At 49.9% G+C, this 19,961-nt stretch overlaps 3 protein-coding genes across 3 annotated transcripts in view; 1 reads left to right on the forward strand and 2 right to left on the reverse strand.

The window, feature by feature from the left end:
• LOC131207130 (SEC23-interacting protein) overlaps positions 1-13,896 on the reverse strand; it is a 35,742-nt gene extending 21,846 nt beyond the window's left edge. Inside the window, exon 1 of the mRNA XM_058199739.1 lies at positions 13,716-13,896. Within this exon, the coding sequence (XP_058055722.1) occupies positions 13,716-13,896 (181 nt within the window). The remainder of the gene's footprint in view (positions 1-13,715) is intronic.
• A 739-nt stretch (positions 13,897-14,635) lies between these two features.
• On the reverse strand, positions 14,636-16,593 carry LOC131210045 (methionine--tRNA ligase, mitochondrial). The gene is made up of 4 exons (XM_058203232.1): positions 16,457-16,593; positions 15,415-16,389; positions 15,161-15,355; positions 14,636-15,088 (listed from the first exon to the last, which is right to left on the reverse strand). Exons 1-4 carry the CDS (start codon positions 16,542-16,544, stop codon positions 14,682-14,684), a joined length of 1,665 nt encoding a protein of 554 aa, XP_058059215.1. The 5' UTR covers positions 16,545-16,593; the 3' UTR covers positions 14,636-14,681.
• Positions 16,594-16,818: 225 nt separating this feature from the next.
• On the forward strand, positions 16,819-19,889 carry LOC131209864 (ADAM 17-like protease). Its single transcript, XM_058203012.1, has 7 exons — positions 16,819-16,954; positions 17,068-17,819; positions 17,881-18,075; positions 18,258-18,396; positions 18,512-19,417; positions 19,487-19,646; positions 19,711-19,889. Exons 1-7 carry the CDS (start codon positions 16,882-16,884, stop codon positions 19,745-19,747), a joined length of 2,262 nt encoding a protein of 753 aa, XP_058058995.1. The 5' UTR covers positions 16,819-16,881; the 3' UTR covers positions 19,748-19,889.
• The last annotated feature ends 72 nt before the right edge of the window (positions 19,890-19,961 follow it).

Consider the following 19,961-nt stretch of genomic DNA (forward strand, 5'->3'; position numbering starts at 1 on the left):
GTAAAATGTCGCTCTCTCTCTCTCTCGCTAGCTTTCATTGTGCACGCCATAGCCAAATGGTTGCCAAAATTTATTGGTTGGTATGTTTGCAAACTAGTTAGCATCCGGCCCGGGGAGGGCCCAGCAAAGAAACCAGGGTATTTTGTTCGAGGTGGGAACAGAAGCCGGCAGTCACCGCAACCATTCCCTTGAAAGTGTGTTCCACGCCCCTCACGGGCTCACGGTCAGCGATTGTGCCACGAAATGTGCCGCCGTAAGAAATAGCGAATTGGGGGCTTTGGGGTGTTTCCCTCTCGTAGACTGCGCAATCATTGTCTAACACTCCTAAGTGGCGCCAATTACGAACCTGCAACTAATATGTGACCCCTGAATTTGGTCTGCGCTTCGGTGGTCCTGTCCACCGCACCGAAGAAGGACAAAGTTCCCAACTTCTCATTCTATGGCCGCGAGGGTCCATTTAAGCAGCAAAAGTTGCCCAGCTCCGTGGCGATCAGACATAAACAAGTTTGCTTCCGAATTCCGCCCGCCTTTCTTACATCACACCTACGTCGGAGGGGGGAACCCCGTTAAGACCACCATCGTTCTGACCCCAGCTAGCGACCAAATACACTGCACCGTTTTGTTTTTTGCACACCGGCAATGTGAGAATGCAAAATATCACCACCACGCCGGACGGTGGCGACCACCGCGCAAAGGCACAAGAATTAGTACATCCGCTACATGGCCGACCGAGGCTTGGGTCGGCAGAATGTCACAGTCACAGGCGTGCTCAGAAACTAATGGGACAACCGCAAGGGCAATCGCTGATTGCGGTTCGCCATATTGATTCGGGCCGGTCGCTTTGACCATGGCCAACCAAAGAGAACAACCGGAGCGCAGGTTGGGGTGACTTGGAAAACGTCCAACTTCCGGTTAGAGACGGGCCAACAACCGTGGTGAGCGTGGTAAACAAAAATACTCAGTTTAAAGGACATCGTTTCTTTCCTATTTCCTTGCCCAAAAAGTGCAACAAATTATTTTCAAAGGCACCGGTGACACAATCGACCACGCGATGCCAGTGTATCCGTTTTTATAATGCAACGCAACACTTACGCAATAAATCTGCTGTCAACACGGTGGGTCGGGTCGAAGGGCCGGGACTACCGAAGCCCATTTCTATCCGGATTCCCTTTTTTCCACTGTCACACTGTCGCACGTCAGCTGTCAGGTGACACACCGAAATAAACACACAAAACAAACGACAAAAAACAATGTGCTAAGGAAGGGTAAATATCGCTTCGAACAGAAGCCAAAGTGAGCGCCATTTGCGCGTTGTGATTAAAGAAGAAAAGATTGGAACCAGAACGTAAAAGAAAAGACAACACGACGGTCAATTATTTAACCACCGTTACCGAGCGGCTGGAGACTGAACCGGTGGTGACTTAACCAGCCAGATAGCCAGCAGATAACACCACCTCTTCACCTCTGCTGGCTCCGCGGCTCCGGTCTAGGACCGTCTCCGGCGGTGCTCAGCCACCTTTCTTTTCTCGCTCCGCAACTCGCTTTTAATGCTTGCGTCCACGGCGAAGGTCACACCTTTCACAGGGGCGGGTTCGGCTGTTAATCACGATTACAAACACCAACTGACCAGCCAGCCAGCCAGCCGGCGGCGGGAGATGTAGGTCGCGTGTCTCGGAGAACTCGTAGGCAGTACGCGCTGAATCCAGAGGCAGATGTATTCAATTTCTAGAACAACTTGGTCCTAGGACATTACGAAGCCTAAGATGGTCGAAAAACCCGGAGCGCAGGGCTCTTAGGGTCAAGCCAGGTATGCTTTCACCAGCCCAGACAAGTGTCTCAATTATATGTCGTGTCTGCGACCGCATACAAATACGCACACACTCATCGATCGGTTCGGCCGCACAATGCACCATAAAATCGTGCAACATCGTGCGCGCCCGCATGGCACTCCGAGCCGAGAACTGAACACATAAGGAAGGGAACACTGGCTGGAAAGAACAGGTGTCGCGCCACTGTCACTGTCCGCCTGGTGTCACAAATCAACGGCAACGGGTTAGCGCGATCCTCGTGGCCCCACCCCAATATGGGCCACCACTATCACCCAGGGAGAGCGAACCTATTTGCGGAAGCATCGTCGTGCCCTGGTCGGCTCCTGAAGTGCTGGCCGGTTAGGTGGAATGCAAATGGCCCTCACCGTCACCGCCTCGGCAACGTCTAGCGCCAGCGCACCGCACCGGGGCGTTGCTACATAAACCACCCACCGCGTGGGGATCTAGAGCTGCGTGGCTGAATAACAATAATCATGGAGAACATAACTCAAAAGTGAAACAACGCGCCAGCGTACAGTACACACCACGTGTGACCTCCTCCTCGAGCGCACAGGCCCCGCTCCGCTTCGCAATAGATCGCGAACACGGCCCATTACGAAAAACATAATTCTTCGGCACGGGTGGTCTTCCATAGGTCTACAACGTGGCCATGGGGGTGCGGGGGGTGCTGGCGACGTTCAGCTGGTACCGTTTGCACCTTTTCTTGTCTCACACAACCGGCTCGGGGTGGTGCATGAATAATGAAATGAACGATCAATAGAACTCCAGAGCCACGGGGCGTCAGGTCCGCGAGAGAGGGCCGCCTGGGACCCAGCGCGATAGGAGAGGTATAATCAACGCAAGATTCACACGTCTGGCAGGGAAGTGTTTCGCGGCAGTCCCGGGCCGGGCCGGAGATCGAACTGTGGGGTTACGTTGCCCAACGAGCCAGTGAAAAGGAACCGCCACATTGTTTCCACTTCCGGCACACCACTGAGAGTGGCGGACGAGTTCGACAGGTCGCTTCCTCAATCTCTGCGCGAACGTTCTCACCGTTACACGCCGGAGTTATGTGTTGCAGCTTCCATTGTGGGTACCAAAGTACAACCACCGAATCTCTGCGACGCAAAACTTTCGGTAGCTTCGTGACATTTGGAAATCCTCGGCCGGGTTGCAGCATCAGACGCAGACCTCCGGCCGTTCGCCGTTGATTAATTATCATCCACCTATAGTGCTGGCGATTAACCAACCACCGGCCCGGGTCCGGGCTCTGCCGGAGCCTGCGTGGACCCTGGGCGGCCCTTCGACAATGGAGTGTCGAACATCGTTAGCGCCAGACGCAAGGCGACGCGCGACTCCGACCATATGATTAAGTCGACGGTGGGGTGGACGCGACGCATAAAAATAGTCAACCGGGCGCGAAGTGGGCGACGGAGAAAAACAGGCACCAAGTGGCGCCCTCAGCGTCCGCGGTGTTTATGTTTGTAAAGCAAGCGGTCAATGGAGCGGTCACGGAGTTGGCCAGCGCGTTACACCACGCGGCCACCGCCATTCGCCGAACGCAAGCGAAACCGGACCCTTCTCTGGGGCGCGCAAGTCGGGCGCGACCACGTTCAAGGTGTACAACTAATTTTCAGTACACCACGGTGCCTGTCGGAAGGTGGTTCCCAGAGCGAGCGGACCCACACACTCGCAACCGTCGCCAGTGGTCAGTGGGTTTCGCGTGAAAAGACGGCACCACCGAGTTCTAGAATCGGGTCCGGTGGCTGGGATCGAATTCACAGGCCAAGAACTTCACCAACCGAGTTCGAGTTGGACCTTCTTGTGGTATTCTCTTACAATCACTAAATATCGCCTCTCTCTCTCTCTCTCTCTCTGTCTCTCCCGTACACAGCGGACCTCGAATCTCGAAGCGAGCAGTTTTGATATGCTTGATGTCCCCAGCAAACCAGCAAGTGTGCCGTTAGAACCGTAGTGCAACCAATCCACTCACATGCCTCGGTCTCATCGATAGGGAAAGTGACATCTGCGAAACAGTACCCTTAGATCCCGCGAGGGTCCTGCGCTTGGTGAAAGAGACTGCGTTCTGTGAAGCCCCCAACCTCGAACCGAACCGAACCGAAAATGTATCCCCCCATCCTAGTGCTACTGCTGGCGTTAGTGTCCATCTACTACCAGACGTCGGCTCTGGAGCTCCAGGAAGACGATGGGCGTGAAAGTTACGATTATTCTAGTCCCTACGCCGGCACCGGGTCGCTACTCGGGTACGGCAGTACCGGCGCGATGGAAGATCCAGTAACTGGTGTCACAGTGGGCGCACCGGAAATTCAGGCTCCGGACGTCCTACTGGGCACCGTCTTCTATCAACACCCGAAGGACCTGCCGGAAGAGTACGCCCCGCCTGTGGCGGTGCACGTAAGCAGTAGTGAAGAGGAACGTGCCAACGGCAGTGGTGGTGTTAGTTTCAATAGTTCGGAAGTGACCGGTGACGATCTGTACCTTACCACCAGCGCTGTGGACGGTACGGTGTTTACGGAACGAAACGACAGCGCAGAACACCAACCGGAAGAGACCCGCTTGACGCCCGCGAACCACGAGCCACGGGCCAGTGTTCCTCTCGCGTTTCTGAGCGATCATCCAAGCGACGATGCCAGTGCTGCGGCGTCCGACGATCGTTCGCACCAGCGGTCATCGCAAGAGGAACCAACGTTGGGCAGTCGGTCACTGGAACATCACCACTCTCACGAGGCGCCCTCCGAAGCCACCAACTTCCTCTACAGTGGCACCAGCGACGACGGCCACCATGGGCAGGTGGCCAACGAAAGCTCGGAGCAGTTGGGCAGCGACGTGTCGAGGCGGTTCGATTCGTCCGATGCGAGCGACGACGAGAACAGTGTGGAAGACTCGCAGGAAGAGGAAACGCTAGCGATCGCCACGACGACCGGATCCTCGTTCGGAGCGGAAGTAGAGCCTCCTGTGGCCGGGGGGAGCGGGCCGCAGAAACCTTCGCCCTACCCGGCGATCGATGATAGTAAAATCTCCAAAACCGAGCTCCTGGCGAGGCTGATCGGTGACAAGAACTTGCGGATGCCGATCGCGTTCCTCGTCGACGCTTCGAACGATTCGCTTGCCTTCACGAAGCGGGTGCTCGACGTGTCGCTCGTCCCCAAGACGCCCCTGGACGCCATTCTAATGAGCTACAACGGAACCGGTAAGTGCCAAGTGCCAAGAAGCGTCGTTCGGGGTCACTTGATCACGTACGCTGCCGCGGACCTCTGTGGGTTCAGCACGCACGTACCGCTCGGATCTGGCCGTGGGTCGCGTTTTGGGCATGTACCCGCAGTAGACTAAAACAACGGTTGATACCTCAGTGTGGAGGAAGTTATCTTTTGGCGTGCTCACTCCATGATACGCTTGCTGAAACAGGAACCTCTTACGACATGCATAAAACGATGGTCGACATAATACCCTAGCGCATATGTACTAATTCTTCAAAAACTTCCTCCTCGATCACCATTCAGGTGTTTCCAACTCAAATGCTTTCCGCAACACCAAGAGTCTGATGGACGCGGTTAACTCGCTGAAACCGATCTATGATCGGGGCGGAAGCGAGTACTATGGGATTTGTCGTACCTCACAGGAAATCCCGTACGACAGTGCCATCTTCCTGGCCACGAGTAAGGCGACATCCGATCCTCAACAAGCCCGCACGACGGCCATCGCGTTGCTCAAAAAGCGAATTCGGGTAAGTCCTTCATCGACCGCCCCTTTGCTAGACAATCGATTAATCGGCGCATCGTATCCGCTACAGCTGTACATCATTTGGTTCGGCGATGAAATGGACACCAGCCAACGGTTGGACAACCAAACGGCCCTTCACGAGCTGGCCTACAAGACTGGTGGCCGCGTGATACACTTTGACATTGACCGGTACTTTGGCAACAATCCGCTTTTGGTGAGTCGCGTTTTATCTACGCCGCGGTCGGAATTGACATCTCAAACCATCTAGGCATTGTCAAAAATATTTCTCTTTCTTCTAGACCACGCTTACATTCGCCCGAGATCTGCACGGCAGCCAATCGATTCCCATCAGTGTCGGCGAAGACGTGAGCAGTTTGTATTTCAAAATGCGCGGCCATCTGGACAAAGCCACCCTGGAAGCTCCTCACGGTGACTAAACACCCTTTCACACTCAAACAAACACACACATACAACCACAAGCTCCTCGAAGGATACGTTCTACACCCAACTTCACTCGAATCTATCGTTTCGTTTGAAGTTTGGCGAACACTGTCCTTTCACCTTCCTGGTGCAGCAATCTGAATGCCTATGAACTTTTCAAACAACCCCCTTTTTCCGAGCGTTGCGTGCAAGTGCTTTCGCAGTTGTACGCGAGATGGCACGCAATGCGGGCTATGCGAGACGAAAAAACATCGCAAAACATCGCACCGTCTGTCCCAAAACCATTGCAAGTGCGCACTTCAATAGAACCCAACTTCGGGAGGGCAACATCCGGGCACCCCGGGGGCTCGTTAGGCGACCCAAGTTTTCCCATGTTTGCAAGTACAAATATCTTATACGTTAAGTAAGCTCACAGGAAGCTAGGTTTGGTACGCCCGTTCTCAAGAAGCAGCAAAATCGCCAAACTGTGTCCCACACGCCGAAGGACAAAGTTGATCGAGCCAAAATCACACGAGTATCGTTATTGGTCTAAGCTTTCATTCAACACCATTTTTCATTTGCCTTCTTTCGGGCTGCAATCGCTAATCTCAAGTTTCATGCCATCCACCAACGACTACTTTCGGAGAGGAACCGCGCGAATTACTACAAGTAAACCCACATGTCACATACGAAACAAACGATAGAACGAAGTGCATAGTTTGTAAGACAACCCTCTCTTTTACGTGTTAACATTACTTGATAAGTTTTGTTGTAAATAATTGAAGAAAAGAAAGAAAAACAATTCATCTTTGTCACCCATACGGCTTCATTGGGTTTTTGTGATTTGTCTGCTCATGGAATGCTACGTTTGTGATCGCTAATCGTATTCACCTGTTTTAAGACAGCTTCGTGTGTTACCATCGTTATGCGAATGTGTTCATTATTTGGCTTTCGAATTTCGTGTTGTCTTTTCCGCAATTAAAACCGAAAACCTCACAGATGTTCTAACCAAACCAACTAATTACTTCAAAACCTATCAAGCCACATTTACATTCCACTTCATTACTTCGGACAGAACATTCCAATGCTTTACTCTCATACGCGAACTGCAAAGTGTACTACGATGCTTTATGTGCATCCTCATCGCTGAGGTAAGTGAAGCCGGTCTGCGCTCACAAATAGTCCTGCCCCCGGCTTGTCCCATCCGTTTCACGGTGTAACCTTGAACCACACTATGACGCGTTTGCACGATTCAACCAACAGGTTCTGCACGTGTTTGCTTTTTACGCCCTACAAACACAACACATTTCCGTGCCTGTGGCGCCACTGGCAAACAACATTTGCGACGACTGACATTCACTTCATCCAGCGCGCCTTAACCTGATCACTATCAGCCGAACGGACCTTTAATCAAGGAACTTTTACGGTTAATTGAAAATACAGTTCTCAATTCCATATCATCGGTGTGGATCAAAACAAAATGCCGCACGCGCTTTTCATCTGCTCACCATCAATTTCACCACTCACTCGCGTACACGTAAGTTCTCACATTCGCTCTCATCGCTGACCAACGGCATTTCGAGAAGAAAGAGAAATCGAAGAGAGCCGAACAAAACAAATTGCGCAAAAACTCGCGCGTACGGTGTATTTTCTTCTTCGCTTATTCTCATTCGCTTCTCACTCACAATGCTCACCGCGGGTCAAACAAATGAGCTCATCGCAGAGCTGTCAGATGGTTCGTAAATTTTCCAAAGCTTCGTAGATTTTCCCACTCAACTCACTACGACCGTTGCCATGGGCAGCGCTACTGCCCAAGCAATCTGGGAGGTTCTGAGCTTTTGCTACGTAATCATAGAATTGCTTAAGCAACAAATGTTAACTTATAACGACGAAAGAATCACTCCCCGATCCATGTACGCTTTTCTATTTCCACCGTTTTCCTTCCGTTAGCTACTAGTGCACTACATACAGGCAAAATGTTACTCGTTCACCACACACACTAACTTACCTAGTGGGGCTCTCGGCGGGGCGACAAAGCGAAAATCAATCGTTGGTCACCTTTCGAACCGATGGAAAACTATTCACGAAACTGTTTCTCGTTGAGTTTTCCCTCTGTTGTTCCGGACTAATCGATTCGATAAACAAAACCCCACACAGTGACCAGTCGGGGCTGAAGTGTGACGGAGAGCCGGATTCGCCAGAAACGAGCGAACTGTTCGAAACCTTCTAACGCTCTCGGCTTGCAAACATCACTGAAACGATGTACATCACTTTTTGTTTTCGCCGCCTGTGACAGCATATGAGCTCGAGCATAGCTCACGGAGCACGACGACTCACGGTGTTCGGTTTCTCTCGCTCGCGCTCTATTGCTTTCTCCGTTGGCGCTGTGCCAGCGTTCGTTCGCCACGGTTTCTCAGCGTCTCACCACTGCGCGGAGAACGCGTGAAATGACGTCAACGTTACTCACTGCGGGTGGGGAGCAGAGACCAAAACAAAAACGCGCGGACCATCTGTGCCGAGGCGATCGGCAGCGATCGGGTGTGCACACACGTGCTCACACAATACACCAAAGCGTGCTCGCGAATTCGTCCGTAGAAATTGCACACTTTTTTAAGGCCACTGAACCGAAACATGGCTATGAATTTGGCTCACAGGCGTGTGTACTCGTTGGAATGGCGTCAGTGATCGAGCAAACGCCTACAGCATACTGTGCGAGATACGTTGCGCGCTATGCGAGTAACAGTGGCCATCAAAAACGGTGGCCAACGCACTCCGATGCTGCTGTCGAAGGTAATACGGAAAGTGAAATTTGTATCGCTCTTATCGTGAAGCCAAAACACGCGAGGTATTGCTTTATACTTTTGATGTTCGCCTGCAGTTCAGGACGACCCCACCTGGGAGTTTAACAAATATGCCGACAATGAAGTAGAGAATTACGATAGGTTAATGGTTTTGAAGGGTAATTTCTTATTACCTAACAATTGTTTCCTGATATTATAGGTTCACTTATGCTGTACAACATCGCAGCAGCAATTTGTGAAATTAGTAGTTTATAATTTCAAATGACTTCATCAATCGAGTTTTGCACTTGAGAAAAGTGTAACACTAACCCGCTGCAGGGGAATAAAAGACAACGTAAAACTAATTACTCATCCATTTTCGTAGATGATAGCGACGCACACAATTGGAGGACTTTTTGATGAAGAACTCTGCAGGAAGTATCTGTTTCACACTTCTCCGGCTTCCCCCGTTCTCGCGCGAAGCGGAAATGGGTGTGTATGCCCGCAGCAATAGGGCGCCAGAAAAACCGGTTCCCGTTCATCTCGCTTATCTTGACCACAGGCATTCCTCACGCATCAATCGTGAAGATGTTTTTTATCTTCATCACCATCCCCGGAGAGTACGCTTACGCTTGAGGCATAATTGCACGGGAGCATTATGCTTACGCGTTCTATTTAAAGAGTAACGATGAAATTGAAACGACGTGCACGATGAAAAATGGGATCTTTTTGCGGTCTGCGGTCTTAAAACGTGTTTAAGCAACGTGAGAACGAAAATTATAGAGCCCGCGTAGTGTAGGCGTAAATTAATTATGATTTTGAAGTGTATAGAACGATTCCCACCTAACGTTGATCGCTACATATTCATCGCAATTACTGTCCCTCACAGGTACAGCAAAACAGAGTTCTAATATTCATTGCAGGCACACCCCAGACGCTATTAAACTGTACTTGCCGTAGCTTAGTAGAGGGGCCTGGTGTAAACAAATCCCATATTTAACGGCATCACCGGCTATCGTTAACCTTTGTGTCGCCGTAAGCAAGGCAAACAAAGTGCACCACGACCCTCACTATTAGGACCGAACGAAAAACATACATTTTAAGGAAACGTAAACAGATTCGCAGCGGACCTGGCACGTTGTTCTCGCACCTCATCACTCACGCTCCATCCACCGTCGTTCTCACTCGCTCATCTCACGCACAAAGGGCGCAACAAACTATTGCTCACGATGCGTTGCGTTCAGCTCATTCTCGCTCCATCTCGCATTCACGTTGCTCACCGTGCTCCGATCGTAAACAAACCCAGCTGTTTTTATCCCCAGACTCGACACTCCCCCACACATCCCCTCTCCGCTGGCATACCATACACTCCGCTGGCTTCACAGGGCCGTTCAATGCTGGTTTTCTCTTCTTTCCTTCCCGCTCTGCTGTAGGTTTTCTGAAAGAGCTTAATTGCTCTCATTCGTACCATTTCCCATTGTTTCTTTATTTGGACACGCAATCCCTTTTTGCTTTGTCCCTTTCGCATGTAGTCAGCGTCAAGACGTAGGCGTTTGTTTCTACCCTTTGGATTTGTAGTTCTTTGTTTTTCAATTACTCTTATCAAACTGCTCTCACGGACTTACTGTGACCTTTTCGACACATTTAAAGTGTAACAAACATACGGTACAGCCGTCAAACAGGATGACCTTGTGTCGGATTGCAGCAGTGGGTACGAACAATGTCAAGATTAATGTTTGTATTATTCATATACCGGCAGCATCCAGGAATCGTTTTCATCGTTTACCGTCACCCGTCTATAAACATTTCACTTTCTTCGACACGACGCAGGTTCCATCGTTGTGCTGGATTTGCTACGCCAAGGTACGCAGCATAAGTGCAAACGGCAAGAACAGAGCGCTAGTCCATCAACCGTTGGCCAACCAACGGAATCAGCCGCACTCGCCAATCGGCTACCACTTTACTTGTGCCATCTGAACGTAACCCTCGGACCGGGTGTCTATCGGTTGAACATATCATCGAACGATCCCACGGGCTACAGTGTTGCCGTGAAAACACCAGAAGCCATTTGGCTCGGCATCGTTCCATACGGTACGTACGAACGGAAAATAATTACACAGAAAAGCACAAACACGAATCGGGGAGCGAGCTAACTTCCTCAACCCGTACACCTAAAGGGAGCTTCTGTTTAGTTGGTCCGTGATCGATGCAGCACATGGCGGTTGACGTAAAACTCACACGATCCATCATCAGGACGTCCGCTACGTTCTGATAAGCACCGGACAAACAGAAAACATAAACCCAGCCTTCACCGGTCGATCAAAGCAAAGTCAACCGATAGAATCCTTCCATTTAGTTATAATAACAAAAATCTACCCTGCTGACGGAACAAAACCAAATAATTAATTTTGAATCATCTCAAACCGCACTTTCCGAAGGGCCCCAATAACAAAAACTATTTTGGCGTCAGTAGCACCATCAACCCCATTCCATGTGCATAATCTTCCCTTAACAGCCATAGCAATTGTGAGCGGCGTATTCCCGCCTCCCAAACCAAAGAAAACAATCAAAAATAGCTCACAACACAAACCCCAAACACACTCTACGAGAGCCGTTACTCACGATGAAGATCAGATTTCTGGGACATTGTGTTCACGTTTAACTAACCTTCTCTGGTGGGCCAAATACAGCCTAAAGTTGACCCTCTCACGGCGGACGGGCAACGCGCGAGTCACGGGGTTATCGTCAGCAACGGGAAACGCGACTGGAGGTCGAAAAAAACAATAATCGCGAACTGAACTGGCTTACGAGGATCACTGATCCACTCCACCGTGGACAGTTGTTTGCTACGTTCCGTTTCGCTACGCTGCCTCCAACTGACTGACGAGCGGAGCGGTGGAGTACAAAATGTTTATGTTTTATTGTCCGGCCCCTCGCAGCGACCAAGCCTCCGTGTGTCCGGTTCGCATTGTACCAGAGCACAGGCGGGTGAGAGTGAGAGCATAACGTACAGCGCAGTTCGTTCGTCACACGGCCCACTCGGGGACAGACGGCATCATAAGACGATCCGTAAAATGTAGGCGGCAACGAGAAAAGGAAGACAAAGAAGCTATTCCTTTCAAGCCCCCAACTTACGGCTCCGGAACACGGTTTTCAGTTCCACCCGCAATAATTGTTGGTCACGACAAAAATTTTGCATTTTGTTAACGAACGGTGGTAATGATGCATGCAAAGTAGGGTATTCATAGTAATGACTATGACCCAGCTGGTGCTGTCTCACCACATGAACTTTGATATCAGTCAGCCTTTGACCAGATTGTCTGGCAGCTGGTCACATCCGCGATGGGTGCCCTTTGACCGGAGAAGATTGCGGAATACGGAAGAATTCGTCCAATGATTCATCGGATCCTAGGCACCGAGGAATCTATTCACTTGAAACACAAAACCAAGAGCGTGACTCAAATTAATCCATTACGCATTTCATCGTCTGCAGATGCCGAACCTGACCCAGCTGAGGCACACGGACAAGGATGGGAGCATGAAGAAACGGAACTGCTCAGCAACAATCTAGGGGGAGAGACCCATCTTCAGCGCAGTTCCGGTGGAAGGTAGTGGCTTGAGGTTTTGATTAACTTCGAATAAACAAATTCTTCATCTTGGGTTTCGCTTCATAGTTCGAAACTACCGCGATCAAGTGGAGAAGAGCACCGCTTCGCTCGGCAAACCGAACTAACGGATGAGGACAGTGGCATCATCAGTGGGCGCGCTTCGATACAGGCGATCACGAAAGTGGATGTCGGTGTCAACTCGCAGCTGATCGGTTCTCGAGGCCAAACGTTGCAGCTGTACTTCGAGGTGACCAACTACCGGCAGACACCGATCACATATTTCTTCCGCGTTACAGACGAACTGGCCTTTCTGCGCTCACTCAATCCCGGACAGTAAGTCGATTGGGTTCGGGTGGAGAGGTTTGATGAAAAAATTTATACTTTCCTTCAAATCCTTCGCACAGAGCAACACTGAGCCCCGGTCAATCGATTAACGTGATCGTCACGCTGGTCGTAGCACCGACGGCCGAAATAGGTAGCCGCGATAAAGTTACTTTCTCAACGACTGGCGTCGATCAGGTATCGCAGTCGGCCTGGGTGACCGTTTCGGACTCGGCAGGCCTGGCCGACACCACCCGTCCTTCGCTGTGGTACACCTATTCGAGCCGTTGCGAGTATCGTTCCACGCCGGCCACCTGCACTGGAGCGTTCTGGACGCTAGAGGTCATGGCTCGTGACTACGAAACGGGTCTGATGCGCATCTCTTCCAGTCCGGCAGGGCTGCTCTACAAAACGCCCTTCACGGCCGGTACGCGAGACGAGGTGCGTGCCAGTTACACCGCTTCTTGCTGTCAACCGAGAGTCACCGTGACGGCGTACGATGTCAGCCGGAATGTTCGCAGTCTCAATCTAGATGTAACGGACATATGGCTCAACGAGGCGGGCATCGCGGCGGTTGTGCTGGGAGTATTACTCTTCATTGCCCTAGTCATTCTACTGGTCCTGCTGGTGCGATACTGCATCCGAAAGCGACGGCAATCGAAAGAGTTGCCGATTTATCGAGGAGCCGAACCGCTCAGTACGCGACGCACCAAGTGATGGAAAACCACCCCCTAACAACCCAGCATATCTCAAGAAGGTGTCGTCCACCTTTCGTCCACGTGTTGTGTTTTGTAAGTTTTCCTCGAGTTAGATTTCACTATTGTTAAGCGTTTCCTCGCCGTAGATTTTACTTAAGCAAGTTGTACGCTAGGCAGACTATTGCGATTGGCCTTTGAAATGAGCTCGTTCTCAATATGCGCGATAAAAATAAACGTTATTTGATAAAACAACAGATACGGCCACGTCCTCAAACCTTCGCCCTTGTCTATGGCGTACTAAAAGTAAAAGTTGAACCTTGAGTATCGGCTTGTACTGACCTGTTGATTCCGTTGGTTCCCTCGAAATGGGGGGCAAGGGTGCAGCCGGTGGAAGCACGGCAACCGGTGCAAAATCGTCCAACGTTAATCCCGTAACCTGGGAGCTTAGCAGTGGGTTCTTTATCGCCGGAGGTCGTGACGTGTCACTTTTCGCGGTTCCATTCGCCGCACTGGAAGCCATTGCAAGACTCTATGCAGAAATAATTTTGTAATTCGCGTCACACAATGCACTTCACCAAACGGGAGTCGGCGTTCAATGGAAACGGGGTACTTTCAAACTGCAGTATGCAAAACACTATCAAACCACAATTCGCTTTCGCGGCGCCCAGCACTTTTGCAACATACGTAAACAAACCCTTGCGTCGGCGAAAGAGTTGTATTTGCTCTACGCTGTTCGCTAATGGGAAGACACTGCAAATAAATGCACGATCAACGCACTCGATTTGGGAACTAGCTGCCTGTATTTTCTCTTTTTTGTGGTAAATCAAACACTTTCTCTTTGCCTAATCTCGAACGTGGTTGAATGCAATTGTGTCGCTTTGCGCTGCCCGTATACGGAGAGGCTGTTCAACACGGAACTTAGGAGACGATAAGAACATAAAATGCAGTGGATTACTTCACAGAAACAAAACTTTGACTGCCCATAGAACTATCGCTGAAGGGGGTTGCTCCAAAGCACTCGCAAGGCTCGAAAAATAACCGAAACAAATTTTGTTATTTCCACTTGGTTGGCAAACTCCCACAAAACCTCGATGATCATCAACAGGAATTTTTGGAGCACGGTTTGACGTTTGACGTTTGCTGACGTTTGCGAACGTGAAAAGAGGAATAAACGAGATTGGAGAAAAGGGAAATTGCATCAAATTGCCGTTTTTCTCACCAATGAACGTTGCGAACGATAAATCCATGTTTTATTGCAATTAAGGAAAATTTTACTCTACTTGTTTACCGAAACGAGGAAGTTTGCTACCTTTTTTTAACCGCACATTTTTCCTGCCGGTTTTCCTTTTCAGTCAAAGGAACGATACGTCGGAACAGAATGCTCTCCTGGTCACTCAAAAAGATGTCCTGCGTTCGAAAGGATAGCTTGGTGTGTTCCCACGTTCGCGCCGATGTCGGAATACTCAGTTTATTCAACAACTGGTCGGTTAGCATCGGAACGATGGGCTGTGTTACGATGGCTACTTGACGAAGCACCTCCATTGTGATGGAAAGAATGGCATTCAGTTTAGCTCGATCTTTGGGGTTTTCGCTCTTCTTCAGCTTCCATGGAGCCGTTACCTCAAAGAAATTGTTGGCGGTGTGCAGCAAATGGATAACAGTATCAACGACCAGGTAAAAATTGTACTTTTTGTAATGTTGGAACGTTTTATCTGGAAAGAACAAAGTGGAAAGCGTGCATTAAAAGGGAGGTATTCTATGGTGGAACATTGTTCCGAGCTTACCTGGCATTTCCATCAACAACTCCAACAACTGGTTCGTTATATCAAGAGATTTTAGATGATCGAAAGCCTCCTCATTCAATGCAGGATACACAGATGACGGATTCAACGCTTTTCCACAGCATCGTGAAAGTAAGTTTCCTAGTGTGTCGGCCAACTCGGAGTTGAGAATGCGTACCACTTTCGTATCGCTATAATCTGCAAAGGCAAGAATAATTAGTATTATTGCAATCAAAGAAAATATGCAGTACACTTACTACCGTCACTGTGGGCGACACCTTCACGCAGCAGAAAGTACCGAAGCCCTTCATGGGTATACAGTTCCGCACGTTCGTTGGGATCGATCACGTTAAACTTGCTTTTGGACATTTTCTGGTTGTCAACCGTCCAGTGCGAGTGTACAAGCAGTTGGTGGGGTGGTTCTAGTTTGGCCGCGATCAAGAACGCTGGCCAGTAGATACCATGGAACTTCAGTATATCTTTCCCAATCACTTGTGCAGTCGGTGGCCACCGTGTACGGAAACTCTCATCTGGATACCCTGCCACAGTGAGATAGTTGACCAGCGCATCAAGCCACACATAGACGGACTGAGAGGGATCCGTTGGTACTGGCACACCCCATGAAACGCGACTTACAGGCCGTGAAATCGATATATCCGGCAATGGGTCTTCGAGATAATCAAGCAAAATGCGTTGGAATTTTTCCGGCTGTACACGTTCCTTAAATCCTTTCACCCAGTACCGCACCTCGTCCTGGTATTGACTTAATCGAAACATATAGTTCTGCTCCTCCGTCCATTCGACAGGGTGCCCTGATTCGACGGAACACTTTTCGCCACGTTCATTTTCCTTCAGCTGACTGTCGGTAAGAAAGGTCTCGTCGGGCACGCAATACCATCCGGCATAACTAGCCGAATAGATGTTGCCCGAATCCGCCAAAGTACGCCAGAAAGCTTGCACCGCATGCCGGTGGTCCACATCTGTCGTACGAATGAAGCGTGTATAATCGATGTGGAAACATCGGAACAGTTCACGGTATTTGGCTGATATCGCATTACAGTAGTCTTCGGTGGACGTGGAGTGCAGCACAGCGGCCTGTTGAATTTTCATCCCATGCTCATCGGTCCCAGTGCTTAACAAGCAGCTTTCTGGCGCTCCGCGACTAGTTATGCGGTTAAACCGATGCACAGCGTCTGCAATCACGGCCGAGTAAAGGTGTCCAATGTGCGGTGCTTAAAGGAGGAGAAAGACAAAGAGTTTCGAAAATGTTGTCTTGACTGTTTACTGTGCCAAACTTACCGGCATTCACGTAGAAAATCGGGGTAGTAACGAATGAGTGCTTCATTTGAGAAGCAAAACCTCGAGAAAAAATCCACCGTGTCACCATTTTGCTTCAGTTGCACGTTGTCACTAACCGGATACAAGGGTAATCCACATTAACTGGCCGTGAGCTTACACGTGCAAGTGCATTAAAGTGCAAGTGCAAGAGAGCTTAAATCTCGCAAGTCGAGATAAACACAGCCACGCAAAACAGCTGATGCCAGTTGACATTCTCCATAGAGCAGGACGGAAATGGGCATGCTTTCTTCCATTCACACAAAGCATCAACAAAGTACTGTCAACTTGACAGTGCAAAAAGGATTGCAGGAAAAACAGGAAAAGGAAAGATTTTCGCTTTTGCACACAGGATTCTACAAAAAACCATTGGCTTGTGCCGTGTAAAGATGTCTTCCCCTGGCGCCATCGTGGCCGTGGTGCTTGTGGTATCGTTTGTAGTGTTAATCACTCCATTAAAAGGTAACAATCGTTGGTTTACACCTTACCTCGAAAAGCCAAACACGGTCATTTGTAAACAATGGCCGACTATGATTGGAGTCCATTGCACAAGGGTGTATTTTCTGCTTCCACAGGCCAACTGCACAAAAACCTCAAGTACTACGAAACGCTGCACGCAAACGACTTGTCGCATCGGATAGAGAAGCGCGGTGCCAAGCACAGCAACCATCCGTTCAACACCATCAAGGAAGTGGAGTTTCGGGTGCTGGGAAAGAACTTTCGTCTCATTCTGCACCCGCAAGCATCCGTGCTGCACAGCAACTTTCGCGCCTACTCAGTCGATGGTAACGGCAGCGAATCGATCGTACACCTCGATCGAAGTAACTTTTTCAAGGGACGTGTGTTTGGCGAAACGCAATCGCACGTCAGTGCCCACATCGACGATGGTGTGCTAACGGCATCGGTTAGCACACCTGAGGAAACATACCACATTGAACCGTCCTGGCGACATCTGCCACATCAGACCGATCGGCGCCACATGATTGCGTACCGCGCGTCGGATATTAAGTTCAGCTGGGACCACATCGATTCGGTTGGTGGTGAACTGGGTGGAGTGCCGAGGACCTGTGGATACGTAAAGGAAGGACTGGAGCTCGAACAGGATGACGACGAAGATGCTGGTGAATTCGACAGTGAACCCACGCCAGAATCAGTGTGGCATTCGGAGGATGATGCACGTGAAAGCAAACCAGTGCGTCACAAAAGACAGGCCGACCAGTATGAGTACACTCCGACCAAAACCCGCTGCCCATTGCTACTCGTCGCGGATTACCGTTTCTTCCAAGAGATGGGAGGAAGCAACACGAAAACGACTATCAACTATCTGGTAAATCGGTGAACGCCAATAACTTGCAGGCAGCGCACTAAACTTACTACTCCGAATTTAGATAAGTCTCATCGATCGTGTGCACAAGATCTACAACGACACCATCTGGCAAGACCGTTCCGATCAGGAAGGCTTCAAGGGAATGGGTTTCGTGATCAAGAAAATCGTGGTCCACTCGGAACCGACTAGGGTGCGTGGCGGAGAGGCGCACTACAATATGGTACGAGAGAAGTGGGATGTAAGAAACTTGCTTGAGGTAAGATTTGTACATAGTTTGAAAATAATTTATCAAATTTTAAAACTTCAATTTTTCAAAACACCCCGAAGTTATTCATTTTAATGTGCATTCACTCTTTAAAATGCTGCCTCGATTCGTTCGAAACTGGAAAACGGATATCGGTAATCGGTTTAAATAACAAAATAATTAATAAAACAAAGGTCTTCTCGCGCGAGTACAGCCACAAGGACTTCTGTTTGGCTCACCTTTTCACGGATCTTAAGTTTGAAGGCGGCATCCTCGGACTGGCCTACGTGGGTTCGCCGCGTCGTAATTCGGTCGGAGGCATCTGCACGCCAGGTCTCTCTCGCTACTAACACTCATTTTTTCCCAATTTTCGTCATCACAAAGCTCAGAGAACCTCCAATTGTTACCATGTTACCTAAAATCGTTGTATTGGTCTTTTTTTTAATAGAATATTTCAAAAATGGCTACACCCTCTACCTGAATTCCGGACTGAGCAGTTCGCGCAACCACTACGGCCAACGCGTCATTACACGAGAGGCGGATCTCGTGACGGCTCACGAGTTCGGCCACAATTGGGGTTCGGAGCACGATCCCGACATACCGGAATGCTCCCCGAGCGCCTCGCAAGGGGGCAGCTTCCTCATGTACACCTACTCGGTCAGTGGGTACGATGTGAACAACAAGAAATTTTCGCCATGCTCGCTACGCTCGATCCGTAAGGTGCTGCAAGCGAAATCGGGACGGTGCTTCTCGGAGCCAGAGGAATCGTTCTGCGGCAATCTGCGCGTGGAGGGCGACGAGCAGTGCGACGCAGGGTTGCTAGGGACTGAGGATAATGATGCATGCTGCGACAAGAACTGCAAGCTACGCCGCAATCAGGGCGCGGTGTGCAGCGACAAGAACTCACCCTGCTGCCAGAACTGCCAGTACATGATGGCAGGCGTCAAGTGCCGGGAGGCACAGTATGCGACTTGCGAACAGGAAGCACGCTGCACCGGCAATCATGCCGAGTGTCCGAAAAGTCCACCGATGAGCGATGGTACGATGTGTCAGGAGAGGGGCCAATGCCGTAACGGCAAGTGCGTCCCGTACTGCGAGACACAAGGTCTGCAGAGCTGCATGTGTGACATAATTGCGGACGCGTGTAAACGCTGCTGCCGACAGAGCATCAACGAAACTTGCTTCCCAGTAGAACCTCCCGACGTCCTGCCGGACGGAACACCCTGCATACAGGGCTTCTGCAACAAAGGGATGTGCGAAAAAACGATCCAAGACGTGGTGGAACGATTCTGGGACATTATCGAGGAAATCAACATCAACAAAGTGTTGCGCTTTTTGCGTGACAACATTGTCAGTAAGTAGCGCGAGCGCGGATAACGAATGGAACTGTAGCTAATTCGTGATTTCCCACCCGTTCCGACAGTGGCAGTTGTAATGCTCACGGCACTCTTCTGGATACCGGTAAGCTGTGTGATTGCGTACTTCGACCGGAAGAAAAGAAAAGAGGATTGGAAAGAGTACGAGTGGAGTCAGAAACTAGATCTTATTCATCCAAGTGATCGGCGAAGGGTAATCCACATCAGGTACGTGAATACTATGCCGAGACCGTAAGACCAGGCATTGATTCTGGTTTACTTCTTTCCTCAGAGTACCAAGGCAGAAGATCACCGTCGCCAGAATGTAGAACAGGAAAAAAGTGTACGGATATCTTCTGTCAACTTCGATCGAGTAAAAATGTATTAATTACTAAGTTAGTATCAATTGTTTCGAGCAACCAATTGAACACGTCTTACGCAAGCTACCACACTCCATACAGATGAAGGAAGCACAACTTAGAGATTACGAAATAAAACAAATCTTGTCCACAACTGTGAGGCACTTCCAACAATCTTAAATCG

Source organism: Anopheles bellator, chromosome 2 (assembly GCF_943735745.2).
Source record: "Anopheles bellator chromosome 2, idAnoBellAS_SP24_06.2, whole genome shotgun sequence".
Classification (NCBI taxonomy): domain Eukaryota; kingdom Metazoa; phylum Arthropoda; class Insecta; order Diptera; family Culicidae; genus Anopheles; species Anopheles bellator.

Excerpts from the sequence above, each read along its gene's own strand:
- LOC131210045 (XM_058203232.1), bottom strand. The coding sequence starts at position 16,544 with ATGGTGACACGGTGGATTTTTTCTCGAGGTTTTGCTTCTCAAATGAAG. Across the intron at positions 16,390-16,456 it reads GATTTTCTACGTGAATGCCG|CACCGCACATTGGACACCTT; the intron begins GTAAGTTTGGCA and ends TCCTCCTTTAAG. Across the intron at positions 15,356-15,414 it reads TGTCGCCCACAGTGACGGTA|ATTATAGCGATACGAAAGTG; the intron begins GTAAGTGTACTG and ends TTGCCTTTGCAG.
- LOC131209864 (XM_058203012.1), top strand. The coding sequence starts at position 16,882 with ATGTCTTCCCCTGGCGCCATCGTGGCCGTGGTGCTTGTGGTATCGTTT. Across the intron at positions 16,955-17,067 it reads GTTAATCACTCCATTAAAAG|GCCAACTGCACAAAAACCTC; the intron begins GTAACAATCGTT and ends CTGCTTCCACAG. Across the intron at positions 17,820-17,880 it reads AAACGACTATCAACTATCTG|ATAAGTCTCATCGATCGTGT; the intron begins GTAAATCGGTGA and ends CTCCGAATTTAG.